The sequence below is a fragment of the Trifolium pratense genome, linkage group LG5 (assembly GCF_020283565.1).
Source record: "Trifolium pratense cultivar HEN17-A07 linkage group LG5, ARS_RC_1.1, whole genome shotgun sequence".
NCBI classification, from domain to species: Eukaryota; Viridiplantae; Streptophyta; class Magnoliopsida; order Fabales; family Fabaceae; genus Trifolium; species Trifolium pratense.
In genome coordinates this window covers 45814360-45833812 of record NC_060063.1, presented here as the reverse complement: position 1 = coordinate 45833812, position 19453 = coordinate 45814360, and the positions used below count along the sequence as shown (strand labels likewise).

General features: G+C 33.1%; 2 protein-coding genes and 8 non-coding genes across 11 annotated transcripts; 9 read left to right on the top strand and 1 right to left on the bottom strand.

Moving 5' to 3' along the window:
- Nucleotides 1–1172: 1172 nt before the first annotated feature.
- On the top strand, nucleotides 1173–1270 carry LOC123887821. Its single transcript, XR_006801814.1, has one exon. It is a non-coding gene; the product is annotated as a small nucleolar RNA Z43 (small nucleolar RNA).
- A 410-nt stretch (nucleotides 1271–1680) lies between these two features.
- On the top strand, nucleotides 1681–1803 carry LOC123887749. The gene has a single exon (XR_006801749.1). It is a non-coding gene; the product is annotated as a small nucleolar RNA SNORD14 (small nucleolar RNA).
- A 98-nt stretch (nucleotides 1804–1901) lies between these two features.
- LOC123887750 lies at nucleotides 1902–2025 on the top strand. The gene has a single exon (XR_006801750.1). It is a non-coding gene; the product is annotated as a small nucleolar RNA SNORD14 (small nucleolar RNA).
- Nucleotides 2026–2229: 204 nt separating this feature from the next.
- Nucleotides 2230–2352, top strand: LOC123887745. Its single transcript, XR_006801745.1, has one exon. It is a non-coding gene; the product is annotated as a small nucleolar RNA SNORD14 (small nucleolar RNA).
- Nucleotides 2353–3850: 1498 nt separating this feature from the next.
- On the top strand, nucleotides 3851–3974 carry LOC123887748. The gene has a single exon (XR_006801748.1). It is a non-coding gene; the product is annotated as a small nucleolar RNA SNORD14 (small nucleolar RNA).
- Nucleotides 3975–4122: 148 nt separating this feature from the next.
- LOC123887752 lies at nucleotides 4123–4245 on the top strand. The gene has a single exon (XR_006801752.1). It is a non-coding gene; the product is annotated as a small nucleolar RNA SNORD14 (small nucleolar RNA).
- Nucleotides 4246–5994: 1749 nt separating this feature from the next.
- Nucleotides 5995–6113, top strand: LOC123887754. The gene has a single exon (XR_006801754.1). It is a non-coding gene; the product is annotated as a small nucleolar RNA SNORD14 (small nucleolar RNA).
- Nucleotides 6114–6341: 228 nt separating this feature from the next.
- Nucleotides 6342–6465, top strand: LOC123887753. The gene has a single exon (XR_006801753.1). It is a non-coding gene; the product is annotated as a small nucleolar RNA SNORD14 (small nucleolar RNA).
- Nucleotides 6466–7361: 896 nt separating this feature from the next.
- LOC123887443 (ABC transporter C family member 8-like) lies at nucleotides 7362–14579 on the top strand. 2 transcript variants are annotated; one of them, XM_045936758.1, is made up of 12 exons: nucleotides 7362–7579; nucleotides 7805–9292; nucleotides 9404–9724; nucleotides 11223–11309; nucleotides 11388–11993; nucleotides 12108–12272; nucleotides 12373–12667; nucleotides 12755–12969; nucleotides 13090–13395; nucleotides 13476–13539; nucleotides 13641–13880; nucleotides 13960–14579. In XM_045936758.1, exons 2-12 carry the CDS (start codon nucleotides 7835–7837, stop codon nucleotides 14088–14090), a joined length of 3888 nt encoding a protein of 1295 aa, XP_045792714.1. In that variant the 5' UTR covers nucleotides 7362–7579; nucleotides 7805–7834; the 3' UTR covers nucleotides 14091–14579. The 2 variants fall into 2 exon arrangements, with proteins under 2 accessions (XP_045792714.1, XP_045792715.1); XM_045936759.1 differs by lacking the exon at nucleotides 7362–7579 and having other exon boundaries at nucleotides 7582–9292; nucleotides 13960–14336.
- Nucleotides 14580–15627: 1048 nt separating this feature from the next.
- On the bottom strand, nucleotides 15628–19290 carry LOC123887445 (GTP cyclohydrolase 1-like). Its single transcript, XM_045936763.1, has 2 exons — nucleotides 19030–19290; nucleotides 15628–16937 (listed from the first exon to the last, which is right to left on the bottom strand). The coding sequence occupies exons 1-2, from the start codon at nucleotides 19223–19225 to the stop codon at nucleotides 15787–15789; spliced, it is 1347 nt and encodes a 448-aa protein (XP_045792719.1). The 5' UTR covers nucleotides 19226–19290; the 3' UTR covers nucleotides 15628–15786.
- Between the last annotated feature and the right edge of the window lie 163 nt (nucleotides 19291–19453).

Here is a 19453-nt window from a genome sequence, read left to right as displayed (position 1 = left end):
AAAATCTATTTGAAATAGCTTCAAAATTAAGTGATTTTTCGAATTTTTTATATAAAAAAATATTTCAATAAAATGATATTATATTTAAAATAACATTTTAAGAATAACTATTCAAACCGAATTTTCATTTGAAGCTTTTTTAAAAAAATTCTTTGTAATTTTTTTTTACTCAAAATTATGTAACACTACAAAAATCTATTTTAAAAAAATCTATAATAAATAGGGACTTTGAATTGTTTTTGCGTCTGTTTGTTACAGATTTTTAAAATAATCAGAAAACAGCTAAAAATGAGAAGCTACTTATCTCATAATGATTGCTTGTTTGTCGGTGGTTATGTTGTTGAAGAGTCCTTACAACGAAATCAATATAATCTAACAAAATATTTTAAATCATCAAAATTTTTTTTGCCAACGATATTCATTTATATATGAAAAAGAAAAAAAGGTCATGGTATTGGTATGAAATTTTCGCCGTCATTAGCGATACTAATTTCTATCGGAGAGTATGTAGGACACACAAGGTAAGTTCTCATTTCCCGACCTAATTTTCGCGGTAAAAATCGAAACATGTAAATAAACTTTTTTTTATTTATGAAAACCTGTAAATAAACTGGTATTGTTTATTACTTAGGTCCATTTGAATTAGCTTAATTTTGAGTTTATACAAATAACTTATACAATTTTTATGTATTATTATAAGTTTGTCAAGTTAGATTATCGTAAAATAGTTTATATAAATACAATTTTCATCAGTGTGAATTTATAAAATATCATAAACTATTTATATTTATAAAATATCATAAACTATTTATATTTATAAAACTTAATATATATTTATAAAATACCCATACTATTATCCGGGTCAAACTCAACCCGATTAACGAGCGGCGCACCCTAAGAACATTCTAGAGAAAAGCCCAAACACAGTTCTTTAAAACCCTAACCCCCAACCCTCACAAATCACAATCGCAGAATAGTTAGCTGCAAAGTTCTTCATTTCTTCCACTTCATTCTTCAATTGCAATCTAGGGTTTTCTATTCCCTCTTCAAAGTTTGCGTTTTTACAATCCTACTGTATTTTTAGCTTCTGTGTTTGTAGTTTAAGCTTCTAATTTCCGTTTTTGATTTTCCAATTGATAGATTTTTGGTATTTTGAAATTGAAACACAGATTGGACATTGATGATTTCTGTGATAGGTCTCGTTCGTCGTAATTGGTCTTTTTTGACCTTGCCGACCATCCTGTTATATCACCACCCATATTCTGAGTCCTTTTTATCAAACATAAATTCATTATTTTTATTTCATCATAACTTATTCTAATGTTTGATTTTTTTTAACTGTTTACTGATGTTTGTGTTTTTGAAGAGTTTGATGATGTTTTTTTTTGTTGAAGATTTTAATGATGTTTGTTTGTTAGTGTTGATTGAATTGTGTTTAGTTTGGCCAATGATTAGAATATTTAAAATAGACAAGCATATGGCTGAAGTTTTTTGTGTAGACTAATCTAATCTTCTCAATGAGGCCAAATTATTCTAATTTTCAGTTATTTTGTTGTCTGAATGATCACTTTTTTAAATTTTTTTTTTAATTGAGTTTGATTTCATTACTGTGTTCTACTACTAGTTTTGATTATGATGAAGTGCATGTTTTTTGTTATATGGTTAATGTCCTATGCATACTGTCTATGATGATATCTTGAAGGCTTGTTTCTCAAAACATTCGCAGTGGCCGCCCAAGAACTTTCGCCTTCGCCAGGCTTGAGAGTTAATGCTGTTTTTATCCTTCCTTGGATGTCTGAGACAATGTTGATTATGCTATAAACATAATTTCATAATGTTAATTCTATATTTATTTACAAATGTTTTATTTTGATTACAAATGATTTATTTTGATTACAAATGACCAGTGATGATAAATCTTAAGGCTTGTTTCTCAAAACATTCGCAGTGGCCGCCTAAGAGCTTTCGCCTTTCGCCGGGCTTGAGAGTTAATGCTGCTATATCCTTCCTTGGATGGCTGAGGTCAACTTAATCTTTTGCAACTTTGTTCAACTACTCATAGTAACATTCTGATGTTTTTATTGTATTTGATGATATTGTCTTTTATCTTTCTATACTCCTTTGGTTTCCATTATGATTCAAAACATCTTTCTTCGGCTAGATACTTTTTAATCTATCGGTAATTTTTTGAACTTTTGATATTGTATGTTTGTGGTTTTTGGTGTAATTAACCAATGATGATAAATCTAAGGCTTGTTTCTCAAAACATTCGCAGTGGCCGCCTAAGAGCTTTCGCCTTTCACCAGGCTTGAGAGCTAATGCTGTTATATCCTTCCTTGGATGTCTGAGGTTAATTAATCTAATTAATCACCATGCTTTTCTTTGTATGAAAGTGTTGTTGTGTCCTCAATAAACCTAATTATTTTCTAACCAAAATTAGTGAATGGTTAATGAAAATAAAAGGTAATTTATTAATGCTTGATTGAAACATAATTTGATGATTTTTTATGATGGCTTAGTTAGACTTGCTAATACTCTGTGAGACCATACCAAGTGAGGTAGTCATGCTAATACCTCTAACTAAATTATTTATGCGTCTCATTGAGACTTGAATACTCACTTTTTTCATGCTACCTTGACTTCCAAGTGCAAAGACTGTAACAAGCAAGAAGGCATTATAATGCTGCTAGCATAAATTTGTTTGATGTGCTAATGGAGACTTGAATACTCTAGCTTTTTCATTTTACTATGTTTTCCAGACGTAATGTCAATTGTACATTACTTCCTTAGAGCATCAAAAATTAATCTCTCCCATTTTGGTGCTTAAGTTGATTATGCATATCAATGCATGTTTGCCATGAAGTTCAAAGGTTTAAATTTGAGGCTTTATCAACATTTATGGTCTATTTGTGGTTAGGATAAAGCTATGACAACAATTGAATTTGAGCATTTCAAGTTGGATATCACTTTAGCTTATGATACAAAATAGATTGGGACAAACTTTGTGTTATGGAAAGAATGAGCTTTTCATTTCAGTGGGTTTGATAACGATTTTGTCAGACAAATTATATCCTGAAAGAGTTTTCCTCAAGATGATCCACTTGCTCTATATTTGTGTTGAATGTTGAATGGCTAAATACCCTCAGCAAAAATAATTAAAGCAAACTGTGTAAATTATTTGTTCCTTTGATAAAGAAGATGAACTAAGTTGGTATCGAGGGATCTGTTTCTTTCATTGCTTATCGTAAAACAAACTGTGTGACTGCTTTACTTAAGTTACCTTATTGTATAGCTCATATGATTGTAATATTCAGAAGATTCTGTAATGAGATGAGAAAGATTGAAAAATGCTAATGAATTTTATTACTTGCATCACTTATTTATACAAAAGATTTTAACTGTCATTGTGACTGTTAGTAACTGACTACTAACTACTGTAATGGAAAATGAATTACACTTCAACAATTATTGCCATCGACCATTGCAGGCAACTCTCCGAGACAGTGAGGTTCATATGTCTGAAGGTTTTTGTGTAGACTATCTATTATTGTCTGGAAAACTATTATTGTCATTGGTTTTGTTTTGTCTTTGTTCTGATTGAAGAAAGCTTTTGTGATTATAAAATCGTGTCTACAAAGTTGATCTTCTTGACTCATGATCATGTAATTAAGTCCTGTTTGTTTATATAAATTGATCAATGACAATGTTTGAGGTGTTTATTTGATTATGAATTACCAAGGATTGATAAATCTTATGGCTTGTTTAGTCTTCTTGTTCATGTAAATTGAACAGCATCAATGTTTAGTTTTGATTATAAATGACCAATGATTATAAATCTTAAGTTAGAAATGACCAATGATGATAAATCTCAAGGCTTGTTTCTCAAAACATTCGCAGTGGCTGCCTAAGAGCTTTCGCCTTTCGCCGGGCTTGAGAGTTAATGCTGCTATATCCTTCCTTGGATGTCTGAGGTCAACTTATTCTTCTTTTGTATTTTATGAAATTGTCTTTTATCTATCTATACTCCTTTGATTTCCATATGATTCGAAACATCTTTCTTTGGCTAGAAATTTGGTAATGTTTTGAACTTCTGATATTGTATGTTTGTGGCTTTTGGTGTAATACCAATGATGATAAATCTAAGGCTTGTTTCTCAAAACATTCACAGTGGCCACCTAAGAGCTTTTGCCTTTCGCCAGGCTTGAGAGCTAATGCTGTTATATCCTTCCTTGGATGTCCGAGGTTAATTTCAATTTATTGTATTGCTGATTTGCCAAATGTAGTGAATTAATCTAATTAATCACCAGTCTTTTCTTTGAAGTAAAGTGGTGATTTGTCTGATTAATATTAGTTATTTTCTAACCAAAATTAGTGAATGGTTAATGAAAATACAAGGTAATTTTTTAATGCTTGATCGATTGAAGCATAATTTGATGATTTTTTATGATGGTTAAATTATACTTGTGTCCATTATTAGAGCAAAACGTATTCTTGGTGTCTAAAATGTCAGACCGGACCAAGTGAGAGCAGTCATGCTAATGCCTCTGACAATTATTTGTGTCTCATTGAGACTTATACTCACTTTTTTCATGCTACCATGACATCCAAATGCAAAGATTGTACCAAGCGAGAGGTCATGATAATGCTCGTAACGTAAATTTGTTTGTTCAATGTGCTCATTGAAACTTGAATACTCTTAGCTTTTTTCTTGCTACTATATGATTTCCAGATGCAGTGTCAATCATATTACTTCCTTAGAGCATCAAATTTTAAGTTTTTCCCATTTGTGTGCTTAAGTAGATTATGCAAATCAATGTATGTTTACCATGTAGTTAGATGATTTCAGTTTGGGGTTTTATCAACATTTATGGTCTATTTGTGGTTATGATCTTTCTTTTTTGGATAAAGCTATGACAACCATTGAATTTGTGCATTTCATGAAAACTAAAACTGTGATGTTGCTCTCAAGTTGGATATCACTGTAGCATATGATACAAAATAGATTGGGACTACCTTTCTGGTGTAATGGAAAAAATGAGCTTTTCATGTCAATCGGTCGATAACGATTTGGTTGGACAAATTATATCTTGAAAGATTTTGCGCCAAGATTTTACTTGCTCTATATTTGTGTTGAAGTTTAAGGGCTAATACCCTCAACAAAAAAGATTAAATTAAACTATTTAATGCATTTGTTCCTTTGATATAGAAGATAAACTAAGATGGTAGAGGAATGCAGTTCTTTCATTACTTATATTTGTGTGACTGCTTTTGTGCTTTAGTTAAGTCACCTTATTTTGAAGCTCGTGTTATTGTACTCATAAGAAGATGATGTAATGAGATGAGAAAGATCGCAACATGCAAATGAATTGCATCACTTATTTATAATTATACAGCAGATTCTAACTGTCATTGTGAGAGTTGGTTACTGATCACTATCTATTGTAACAGTAAATGAATTACATATTCAAGAATTATCGCCATCGGCCATTGCAGGCCACTCTCTGAGACAGTGACGGTTCAACGTGATGAAAGTGATCCCAGCCGGATCATCCAGTGGTGCAAGGAATGCATTTACTGGAAATCATTGCATATAAAAAAAACTGCATCAGCCACTCTTCTATTGCAAACGTATGGACAGTTGACCAAACTCTGTAAACAATCATTGTGTTTTGTGCATTTATATTCATTTTCTTTGGAGTCAAGTTTGCTGTTCTAACATTATTCAACCTCGGAACATTGTTTAGTTGTTTCTATTTATGGATTTTAAACATATGCAGGTGAAATTACATGGATTTGTCTGAAGAGTTTTGATTTCAATTTCTTATGTTCTGGGAGGAGCTTAATAGACACTATCAATAATATACTCTATGCATGTGTCTATTACACATCTTTGATTATCACTTTAATTAGAAAAAGTTCTACAAATGAAAGTCACAAAAAATGCTCGATTTTCCTTATTGCCTTAAATATGGTTAATGTCCTATGAATTACTGTCTATGATGATACCTGAAGGCTTGTTTCTCAAAACATTCGCAGTGGCCGCCCAAGACCTTTCACCATCGTTGGGCTTGAGAGTTAATGCTGTTTTTATCCTTCATTGGATGTCTGAATAAATATAATTTCATAATTTTAATTCTATATTCATTTTACATTGAGTTGAAAACTATTATTGTCATTGGTTTTGATATGTCTTTGTTTTGATTGAAGAAAACTTTTGTGATTATTTGATTATGAATGATGTGTTTGATGTGTTTATTTGATTATGAATGACCAAGGATTGATAAATCTTAAGGATTATTAGTCTTGTTTGTGTAAATTGAACAACGACAATGTTTTAGTTTGATTATAAATGATAAATCTTAAGGCTTGTTTCTCAAAACATTCGCAGTGGCCGCCTAAGAGCTTTCACCTTTCGCCAGGCTTGAGAGTTAATGCTGCTAGATCCTTCCTTGGATGTCTGAGGTCAACTTATTCTTTTGCTTTTTGTCCAATTAAAAATAACATTCTGCTATTTTTAAAGTGCTCATGGAGACTTGAATACTCTAGCTTTTTCATTCTACTATGATTTCCAGACTTAACATTACTTTATCTTGATATATTTTTCCATTCAAACACACTCAGAAATAGTTCAGTATGGCCATTTAGCTTGCCAAAAAGCCGTACAAACATTATTAATATTTTCACTCAATGCATAATAAGTTAAAACTTCCCCCATTTGTTAAGTGAACATGTTCACCATCTCATGTGTCAGTCAACCAAAAGTGAGTATCTTTCTATTTTCTGCATCGAAAGAATCCAACTTGTTGGATGCAGTCTGCATATGGTAGTGTGAGAATCTCCATGTTATGCTCTTGCTCAGTCCATGTGGACTCATCATTGAGTTTAGTTATTAATGATGTATATAACAAGTATATCAATCAAGTATGTTTAGAGCTTTTTAAATAATAATAAATTAAGTCAATGTATGTTTACCATGAAGTTTGAAGGTATCAATTTATTACTTTCATCACTTATCACTTATTTATACAAAAGAAAGATTCTAATTGTCACTGTGACAGTTAATAACTGACTACTACTAACTACCATAACGGAAAATGAATTACACTTTCAACAATTATCGCCATCGGCCATTGCATGCCACACCACTCTTTGAGACAGTGAGGTTCAATGTGTTGAAAGTGATCCCAGCTGGATCCTGCAGTGGTGCAAGGAATGCATTACTGGCATGTGAGATTTGGTTGACTTTCATAGTATATAGATCTATTTTGGTTTGCTTATATTCTATGACTGGATAAAGTTTTATTATGGATTTATTGGTTTTTGTTTTTTTAAATAAAGAATATAATTACACTTTCTTTAAGTTTTCTGCATGTGTTGTTTTAGAGACATTGAATTAAATAAGATTTCACCAGTAGTAATGTAACAAATTGGAGAGTGTTTTCTGTTATTATATACAAAGAGCATATTGTTCACAAGTTAGTATAAATAATCACTTCTCAGAGTCAACTCTGCTGAGGTGAGGAACACAAACCATTCAAATGCAAGGTTCAAAAATGTCTTAACTTTGGCAACTCAATAGGTAACTTTGTTTATATCTTCGTCCAAGCTATATATAGTTTGTATTATTCATGATTTTTTGCACCATTTGATTTATGTTTCTCACAACTATCATGATTTCTTAATTATTTCATATATACAGTAATAGATATTTATTGTTCAATGTCTTCATCTCGTTTCGTTTCATATTGTTAGTTGGCTTTGACTTTTTGTTGAGTATGGCTAATATTTTCCGATATGTGGTCAGGCAGTCAGGATTTTTGATATATGCAGAAGGATGGATCAAGCTACTTTATCTGAGCCAAGAGAAAATCATAGTGTCCAAGAATGTTTATCTGAGCCACCATTAGCTCAAAAAATTGAAACTAAAGAAACAGGATTAGGTCATGCTACTTTTCATAGCAAGTTGATTTTCTCTTGGGTTAATTCTTTACTCATTTTAGGTTACTCAAAGCCACTAGATCTTGAAGATATACCTTCCCTTGCTTCTGACGATGAAGCAAACAAGACCTATCAAAAATTTGTTTATGCTTGGGAATCACTTGTTAGAGAGAGGAACAATACAAAGAGTTTGGTTCTTTGGTCTATAGCTAGAACTTACTTAAAAGAAAACATATTAATAGCATTTTATGCATTACTCAGAACTATTTCTGTTGCAGTTTCACCTCTAATTCTCTATGCTTTTGTTAACTACTCAAATAAAACTGAGGTAGATCGAAAAGAAGGTCTTTCTATAGTTGGTATTTTGATTCTCACCAAGTTGTTTGAGTCTTTTTCTCAAAGACATTGGTTTTTTAACTCAAGGAGGTCAGGAATGAAAATGAGATCAGCTCTGATGGTAGCAATTTATCGAAAGCAGCTCAAGCTTTCTAGCTCGGCGAGGACAAGACACTCTGCCGGTGAATTTGTGAATTACATTGCAGTTGATGCTTATAGAATGGGAGAGTTTCCATGGTGGTTTCATACAGCATGGACTTCTGTATTGCAAATTGTTCTTTCGACTGTTATCCTTTTTGGTGTCGTAGGTATTGGTGCTCTTCCTGGCTTAGTGCCTCTTCTTATATTTGGACTTCTCAATGTACCATTTGCAAGGATCCTAAAAAATTGTCAGTCACACATTATGATTGCACAGGACAAACGTCTTCAGTCAACTTCGGAGATTCTGAATAGTATGAAGATCATTAAGTTACAGTCATGGGAAGAAAAATTCAAGAGCTTAGTCGAGTCTTTACACAATGAAGAGTTTGTATGGTTGTCTAAGGCACAAATCCTAAAAGCTTTTGGATCATTTCTTTATTGGATGTCTCCTACAGTTATATCTGCTGTTGTTTTCGTTGGATGTGTTGTTTCAAAGAGTGCACCTTTAAATGCTGAAACCATTTTCACAATTCTTGTAACAGTGAGGAACATGGGAGAACCTGTTAGGATGATCCCTGAGGCTCTATCCATTATGATTCAAGTTAAGGTTTCGTTTGATCGTCTTAATAAGTTTTTGCTCGATGAAGAACTAAACAATGATGATAATGAAAGAAACTTACAGCAATGTTCAGTTAATGCTGTGGAAATTCAAGATGGAAACTTCATTTGGGATCATGAATCTGTCTCTCCAACTTTAATATACGTGAATTTAGAAATCAAACAGGGACAAAAAATAGCAGTTTGTGGACCTGTTGGAGCCGGAAAATCCTCACTTCTGTATGCAATACTTGGAGAGATTCTTAAAACTACAGGAACTGTAAGTTACTAATAGAACATATTTATTTTGTACCATGCAAAATTGATATGAATAAACACAGTATTCTTCAAAAAAATTTACCGCATGATATTTTACTATAATGGAAAACAGGTTAATATAGGTGGCACACTAGCTTTTGTCTCCCAATCTTCTTGGATACAAAGTGGAACAGTTCAAGATAATATACTCTTTGGCAAGCCAATGGACAAAACAAGATATGAGAAAGCAATTAAAGCTTGTGACTTAGATAAGGATATCAATGATTTTAGTCATGGTGATCTTACAGAAATAGGTCAGAGAGGGATTAACCTGAGTGGAGGACAAAAGCAAAGGATTCAACTAGCTAGAGCAGTCTACAATGATGCCGATATATATCTCCTTGATGATCCTTTCAGTGCAGTTGATGCACATACAGCTTCAATACTATTCAATGTAAGCAAATATCATTTTATCTTGTTAATTACTCCTCCATTTCAAAGTGTTTCCCTAGAAATGGATGAGTAATTAACCACAGGTCAATGTTGCAATTTTTACAAAATTATCTTAGTTTGGAGAATATAATGACTTCAAAGTAGTGCAGTCAATATTAGTTTAATGGTAGATTGAGAAAAATGAGACACATAATTTTGAGGATAAGATTATGTGGGTATAAGACCGGAATGGGTGCTATTCGGTTAAATTCGGATAAAACATGATTTTGAGTTTTTTTTTTTTTTTGAAGAAGCTAAATTAGCCCACCCAAATTGGCAACAGAGAGAATCGAACCTGGGACTTTAAGGAGGGATTTTGAGATAAATGATACACATTGGCAGGTTCTGTGTTGAAGGTGAGTAGAATAGTTTGTGGAGAATCCTATCACCGCCTAAGGTTCGGTTTGGACAGTTTTTTAGTCAAAGAAGTGTCCGAACCGATGAAATTTTTATCGTTTGGTTCAGTTTTTTGTGTTTTTAAAAAATGAAACGGAACCAAACTAACCGATTTGGTTTGGTTGATCGGTTTACAACGTTCCTTTTGTCAAACAATACATCTATCCTGTGTATTTCCTACTATTGTTTGGTTCGGTTTGGCATATTTTTTCCGATTGTGGATGGTCTAGACAGTTCTGGAATATGGCAGGTCTGCAGACGCGTATCATTCAGTTCGGTTCAGCAGCAGAATTGGTTTTTGATATGTGCAGAAGGAAGGATCAGGATGTAGCAGGCCGGCCAGCTGTTGTCCTATTGAATATTTGGCATAATAGGAATGAGATGGTGTGGAATAATATTAGGTGTGATCCCATACAAAGTGGAGTTAATGCACTTAATTTGTGGAAACATTGGTATGATGCACACTTGATGCAGTGGGTCAGTTGCAGATAATTCATGGTAATTAAAAATGGGAAAAGCCTAGAGAAGGGTGGTAAAAGTGCAATGTGAATGCAGGTTTTCATGAGGAATTCAGTATTACATTTTCCGGTTGTTGTGTTAGAGATAGTAGTGGTGAGTTTCTTATGGCTCAAACAAATTGGAAATATACGAAAATGTCTATCATTGAAGGTGAAGCGATTCGGATGGCTAGCAATAGGGGTTGGGAGCATGTGGTTTTTTAAAGTGATTCACAAGTGTTAATTGATTCCTTTCATTCCCGGGCTAGAGGTGTATCTGGATTTAGTGCCATTATCTCTAGTATAATTACTAGTCTGTCTTTTCATTTAAAACTTTGATGTTGAATTTGTTAGGCGACAAGCGAATTAGTCACCATGTTATTTTGAATATCATTTGATTAATGATAAGAGTTAAGTTTGCATTGTTCAAGATAAAAGGGTAGATTGAGAAAGAATAATTAATGTCACATTAAGAAAGAAAAACTTTCTTATTTGAATGTAGGCAGTATAATAAAACTGTTGTCCTCATTTTGGTGTATCAAACTAACTGCTTCTACAACATCACAGGACTGTGTCATGACTTCTTTAAGAGAGAAAACGGTGGTTCTAGTTACTCATCAATTGGAGTTTCTTTCAGAAGTTGATAATATATTGGTAAAGCATTTCATTTGGATTCCTATATTAAATTACATTTGAACAACATCATTAACATGATGAAATCAAATTCTCTAGGTAATGGAAGGTGGAAAAGTTATTCAATCGGGTAGTTATGAGAATATCCTTATAGCTGGAACAGCCTTTGAACTACTTGTGAGCGCTCGTAAAGATACAATTACTGACTTGAATCAAGATCATGAAAATAAAAGAGGTTCTGAAAATGAGGTTTTGTCTAATCCTCAAGACTCTCATGGTTCTGAAAATGAGGGAGAGATTTCTAGTATCGAGGGTCCAATTGGTTCACAGCTTACACAAGAAGAAGAAAAAGTGATTGGTAATGTTGGATGGAAATCATTCTGGAATTATATAGATTATTCCAAAGGGTCATTCATGTTGTTTTTTATCGTGTTTACACAATCTGTTTTTTTGGCATTGCAGACTTCATCATCCTATTGGCTTGCTTTAGCCATTAAAATTCCAAAAGTAACTAATGTCACCTTGATTGGAGTTTATGCATTAATTTCTTTTGCTAGTGCTGCTTTTATATATGCAAGAACTTATTTAACTGCACTTTTGGGATTAAAAGCTTCTACTGCTTTCTTCTCGAGCTTCACTACATCTATCTTCAATGCTCCGATGCTTTTCTTTGATTCAACTCCTGTAGGAAGGATTTTAACTAGAGTAAGGTTTTTTTCATTCCCAATAACAAAAAATATATCAATATTTTCCTTCTGCTCATTCATCACTATTTTAATTAACATCCATAATTTTACCAATATTTTCTCTCTTATGCAGGCTTCATCAGATTTGAGTATTTTGGACTTCAATATACCTTATTCCATCACCTTTGTAGTATCTATAACACTTGAAATTGCGGTGGTTATTTGTATAATGGCTTCAGTCACATGGCAAGTTCTCATTATTGCTGTTCCTGCAATGGTTGCATCAATATTCATTCAGGTTTATTATCCATTTTCCAATTTTTTCTTGATTAACCATTCTCTTTCCATGGTTAGATTAAGAACTTGTTAATCTCCACTCTTTGTTTTTCTTCTAATAGAATTATTATCAAGCCACTGCAAGGGAACTAGTACGGATCAATGGAACAACCAAAGCTCCAGTAATGAATTTTGCAGCTGAGACATCACTTGGAGTGGTTACTGTAAGAGCATTCAACATGGTAGACAGATTTTTCAAAAACTACTTAAAACTAGTGGACACAGATGCTTCGCTGTTTTTTCACTCTAATGTGACAATGGAATGGGTAATTCTAAGGGTTGAAGCACTTCAAAATTTAACTGTCATCTCCGCAGCTTTGTTTCTTATTCTACTTCCTCAGAGATATGTATCCCCAGGTAGTAATATAATATATTTTAGATCTTTGCAAATATAATATATTTTGTTCAAGCTAATAATTTTGGCAACTCTCCTTTTCTATGCAGGCCTTGTGGGACTGTCTTTTTCTTATGCTTTTACCTTAACAGGAGCCCAAGTATTTTGGACTAGATGGTTTTCCAACTTATCAAACTATATTATCTCAGTTGAAAGAATCAATCAATTCATTCACATACCAGCTGAGCCTGCTGCCATTGTGGATAATAATCGACCTCCATCTTCATGGCCTTCCAAGGGCAAGATTGATCTTCAAGGCTTAGAGGTAATTTTGCATCCATATAATTATTTTCCACATCTTTTTTTAAAATTTGTTGCCTACTTTATTCACGACAACTAGATAGAGAAAAAATTGGTATGATAGCTATTTTTATGTTGGTTTCAGATTCGATATCGTCCTAATGCTCCATTAGTCCTTAAGGGAATCACTTGTACATTTCATGAAGGGAGTAGGGTGGGAGTTGTTGGTAGGACCGGAAGTGGAAAAAGTACACTTATAAGTGGTTTGTTTCGCTTAGTTGAGCCTTCAACAGGTGATATTCTCATAGATGGGATAAACATATGCTCAATCGGGTTGAAGGATTTGAGAACAAAGCTAAGCATCATTCCTCAAGAACCAACACTTTTCAAGGGCAGCATTAGGACAAACCCGGACCCTCTAGGCCTGTACTCGGATGATGAAATATGGAAGGTAAAGGGAGTTGAAATTCATATGAGCTATTCAATAAAAAAAACAGTTTAATTATATTTATATTTGATTTGTATGTTTAGGTTGTAGAGAAATGTCAGCTTAAGGAAACAATCGATAAGCTACCAAGTCTCTTGGATTCTTCAGGTAAATATTTGGCAACATCCTTTCAACATTATTTAGTTTTAGTATATGATTTTGCACCCGATAATTAAGCTATGAAAGTCTAACTCTGATAAGTTTTGCAGTGAGTGATGAAGGTGGAAATTGGAGCTTGGGAGAAAGGCAATTAATTTGTCTTGGAAGAGTTCTACTTAAGAGAAACAGAATTCTAGTTTTGGATGAAGCTACTGCATCCATTGATTCTGCCACAGATGTCATTCTACAAAGAGTAATTAGACAAGAATTTGCAGAATGCACGGTTATAACCGTTGCTCACAGAATTCCAACTGTAATAGACAGTGACATGGTCATGGTCCTATCTTATGGTATGTTAATTCCTTATTCTTCTTTACTTTTGTTTTCTTATGGTCCTGTCTCACAATTTTTCGCTGGTTATAATTAAAGGGAAACTGGTGGAATATGATGAGCCTTCAAAGCTAATGAACACCAACTCTTCATTCTCTAAGCTGGTAGCCGAGTATTGGTCTAGCTGCAAGAAGAATTCCTTCACAAACATAAGCAAACAGCCACTATGATGAATACTGACTTTATGGAAAAGAAATATATCTATCTATTTACACTCGCTTTGTATTATGTAGTATACTACTAGTGATGGTCACAAGTAATATGATTTTGATGTTTATGAGATCACATAAATGTGAAATTTTAAAGATCATGTCTATAGATTTAAAATTCACCAATTGTAATTGTCAGCTCATTAAGTTGTTTGTCTTTAATCGTAACTACTTTTAATATCATGATGATATATGAATATATGATTGATCGTGATTTAACTAATTTTTCTTAATAAATGCAAAGTTAACTAATTTTTTTACTTATGATCAAGACTGGAGATAGTATATTTTAGTTGTAATCCAAGTTAAGCTCGGCGTAGTGTTTGGAAATCACGTCAGTTTATGTATGGATGTAGGTGGAAGATAGGCAATGGGGCTAACATTAATATTATGCATGAACCTTCGCTTAAGAAGGAAGATGGCTTGGCTTGTGGATGCCTTCACCTCAAGGACAAGGTGCGTATAATATTTCCGTTAATCACTTGGGATAGGAACAAGGTCATGTCATTGTTTCCGACAGAGGTAGCTAACTGTATCCTTGCTGTCCCGTTATTTGATGTAGTGGAGGAAAACAAATTGGTATGGTTTGAGAATAGCCATGGTAACTATAGCGTCAAATTCGGATATAACATGTTGCTGCACCGAAATCCAAGCACCTTCTTTGGCGCATTTGTCGGGAGTGTTTACCAACAAGAGCTCGCTTACAAGAGAGACATGTGAAATGTCCAGAGGTATGTCCAGTTTGTGAGCTTGAACTGTCTATTTGCTTGTAACGACAGTATGCATGCGTGGACAGCGGCTGGCCTAGATGCTGTTGTTTTGCCTCGGTTACAGCAGTTTTCCACTGTGAAGGGAGTGATTATGGATGTGTGCAGCAAGGAAGATAGAGATGTGGCTGGAAGGATGGCGTTGTTGGTATGGTCTCTTTGGAATAATCGTAATAATTGCGTATGGAATAGCATAAAAGAAGCAGGCCAACAGATAGGAATCAAGTCTGAATGTATGTGGAGAGAATGGCAAGCAGTGCAGACAGCGCGCGATGCAGGTTCAGAGCGCGATATAACAATGTAGCAATAGTGTAAACTGAATTCGGGATGGTTAAAATGCAATGTGGATGCCGGATTACACAACAGTTTGAGCAAGACAGTTTGCAGACAGAGGCATCACAAATGTTGTGTTTGAAACCAATTCCAAAAACGTTGTTGATTCAATTAACCATAGCCGTGTTGGAATGTCTGAATTTAGCTCTTTTGATTTCCAAAATTAAATGTTTGTTGTCTTTACATCCCAGCTTTAAGGTGCAGCTTATTAAGCGGCAAACGAATATGGTTGCCCATACACTTGCTCTGGCGGCCATTTCTTGACCTAGTCGTCATTTGTTTGATGTGTTACCTACTTGTATATAACACCTTTTGATTGATGAAATGAATTGAATTTGCTCGTGTCAAAAAAAGAAATAGAAATTCACACATAAAAGAAGAATGGTTTACAAACATCATCATGTTGACAAAATAATACAAATACCAAATTCACCATATTACAATCTTCAATCAAAAATAAAACAAACATATCAATTAAAGACAACATTATTACTACTGGAAAATAAGAGAAATACTTGGATCAAAATAGATGCATAGTTGCAAGTGACCAAAACTAATCACTGTCCTTCAAAAGATGTAACACTTGGAATACCCTCCAAGAATTTGGTCCTTGCAGCAAGATCAGTTGAAAAGTGTCCTAAAACAGCAATAGTAGCTGTATTGCTTCCAAACTTCTCAATTCCTCTAGAAATCATACAAGTGTGACTTGCCTCAACAACTACTATCACATTTCCACCAACCAATGATGAAATAGTTTCAGCAATTTGCTTTGTAAGCCTTTCTTGCACTTGAAGTTTGAAACCATAAAAATGAACAATAGATTGTAAAAGTGATTTTCCAATTTGATTACATCCTTTTGAATTATAGTATCCAATATGAACAAAACCATAAAATGGTAGCAAATGATGTTCACATTGTGACCAAAATGGCACATTAAATTCTGACCATATTGTACTTTTGACACCTCCATTGAAAATAGAATCATTCATCTTCAAATCAATGTTACTAGCATATTGAAAATTCATCAACCATTTCAAAAATCTATTAGGTGTTTCTATAAGCTCTTTTCTTGTTGAATCTTCACCTAAAGATTTAATAATTGTAGAAACTGCATTAACCATAATAGGATTATACTTAATTTCTTCAATCTTAAATGAAGGACACCAATTGGAACATTGATCCTCTAATGATTCTTTGATGACAATTTTGTCCTTATCAATACCTCTAAACTTAACAAGACTAAATAAATCACTCCAAATATCATCATTTTTGTTCTCGAAAACACCGGAACCTGACGAAACAAGAATCTTCACCCACCCTTTATGGTTTGAATCAAAATCTTTATAAGGAAAAGGGATATGAGTGCATTGAAGTATGATAGCAACACCTTGTGGCTGTATCCCTTCATGCAAAGCTAAACAAATTTCATTTGCTAAACGTTGAGGCTCTTGAAGTCTTTTTGCAAATGCTTCAGCCACACGTGGAAGTTTGCTTAAGCCAACAACCCTTTGGTTTGAAGGGATGTACCCTACATGACACTTGATTTGGAAGGGTAGTAAACAAGATTCACAATAGGAGTAAAGATCAATATCTCTTACAAATACAAGTCCACCTACTCCACCTCCATGACCAATTTTGTTGGTATTATCTAAGCCTTCTTCTGGGAATAATGCACCTTCAATAATGTTCAACACATTTTGCCTATAACCTACATGAAAATGGTCAATATCCTTTATGTTAATTAATTGATTTAATTTTTTAACAACAAAGATGAACTTTATAAGAAAAAGGATCAAAGTCTTATGTTTGGTATTAACCATCTGGTGCCCAAGAGAAGGGGCCACAGTAATCCAGAGTTCGACCGCGAGGTAAGTAAAGTCTGATAAAAAATTGTTCTCAGAAAGAATTGAACTCGAGTTCTCCTTAATGATTCGGCCTAGGGAGTTCATTAACCACTTGAACACAATGTCTTGTTTGATCAAAGTCTTATGTTAATTAAAATAAGGTAATAATCCAGAAATATAAGATGATTGTCATTTTGGTGGAACTGGATTCTTTGCGGGAAGGGATCGGAACGCGCAATCACCCAATAAGTGCGTCACAAACTATGATTGAAAATTTGAAATTAGACGGTGTAAATTTTAAAGCTCGATAAATAAAAGAAAACTTTTATAATAGATCGACTGACTAAGATCACCATGTAGTTATTATTTGACAGCTGAAAATCCATTTCTTTATTTTAGCCTCTAAACTTTTTTAAAAAAGTATTTTATTATTATGATATAGATACAAAGTTTTACCAACAATGAATTGGTCTAAGTAATAAGAGTCTTGATTCTCTTAAGCTTGTGGTCGGGGGTTTGATTTTTGGCTCATGCGTATGAAGAAAATTCGGTTGGGAGGGGAGAATCTACCTTGTGTGCCCCACAAGTTCTCTGACAGAGATTAGTCATTGCTAGCGACGGTGGAAACTTCGTACCAATATCATAGTAACCCAAAAAAATATGTAACTTTTTACCGAAATTAATATTAATAATGACTGAGGATCTCTATTGTGGAATCTGAAATCTATTAGATAGGCAAGATTTATTTTCAACAATACTTTTTGAGTTTAAAACAAAATGATAACTATACAATTTTGCTAGAAGAAAAAAAATGCCAAATCCATTATTGTTTTGCCAGATAAAGTTACAGAATAGTATATTTTGTAAAAACAATATTTAATTTCTTTTTTTTAGATTTCATTAATTTTTTATTTTTTAAGATTTGACCTCCTCATAAAAAAAATATCTAACTTCACCACTGATTTTTCCTTCATGCCAGCCAACCAGGGACAGATCTATGGGCGGTGTACGGGGGGTGGGTGGCAAGCAGGGGCTTCAAGCATGGACAAATGTATGCGAGTCTCCTCTCCAGATGTAATAGGGAAAGATAATGTTCAAAAATCAATAGAAAGACAGTATGTCATTGCTAATTTATTTTTTTATAATGGATAGTAATATTGTGTGGCGGTATGTGAATGTAGTTTTTCAAATATTAGATATTGCTAAACAGAAAAATTTAGCGCAGTTTGTTGTCTGTCTACCATCTATTCTTGTGTAATAATCTTATATATTATATATAGTGAAAATTTTAATTGAAATAAAAAATTTATAATGGAGCTGAAGATCGAATACACGACTTCTAGGATATTATCCGAATTTTTTACTACTAAATTAAACCTATTGGCTTTAAATATCATTGTTAATTTTTGTTTGACTCAATTGATAGTTGAGAGTTTAATTTTTGTTTGACTCAGTTGAGAGTTGAGATTTTAATAGTTTAAATAGTTTAATAGTCCATAATCCAACTCATATAATTTTTTTTTGGTACGAAATTGTTATTGAGTTGAAATCCTCTATTTTTTTTCTCTTCATTTTCCCTATAGTTTTGAATAATTTCAAATATATATTAAATAGTGAGATCCAGAAAATATCACATTATTATATTTATATTTTTAAAATATTAGTAATAGAAAAATAGAGAGATCTTTATAAGCAATTTTATTTTGTTATAAGAAAAAGTTTAGTTTAAATACTGTCTCCGATCCTATATATAAGAGAAAGTTTATTTTTTAGATTCATTGTAAAGTTCATGTATCTAGATTAAGAAGATCATAACAAATGTACCAAAAAAGAAAAGAAAAGAAGATCATAACAAACATTGCACAAATTAAGTAATAATTTTAGACGTTAATAACTTAATTAATATATTAATTTGCTTAAAAAAAGAAAGAGTGGAGATAGTTACTTAATAATTACCTCTAGTTCCTTCAAAGAAGGCCTTGGCAACACGAAATGGTGTCTTTCTAATGCCTTCTCTATTGACATCTTCTCCCAAACCCAACAACAAATCTTTGACTGCATACTCAATGCTACTTCTATTAATACTCACTTCATCACTACTTACTAATTTTTCAACCTCACAATTTGAATGCATTTCACAAAATGAACCCATATTCAAAATTAAGACGACACACTTTGTTTTCTTAGCATATATCTTGTATTGTATGTTACTACACGTATTTATAATATTGAGGGGGTGTCTTGGGGATATAATCATGGTGTTAGTAGGTAGTGTTAATAGATCATATAGATCACATCTGTTGATTATTTTAAAAAAATATGGATCACATGTGTTGATTATTTTAAGATGATAATACACTCTAATTTTGTCACATTAATG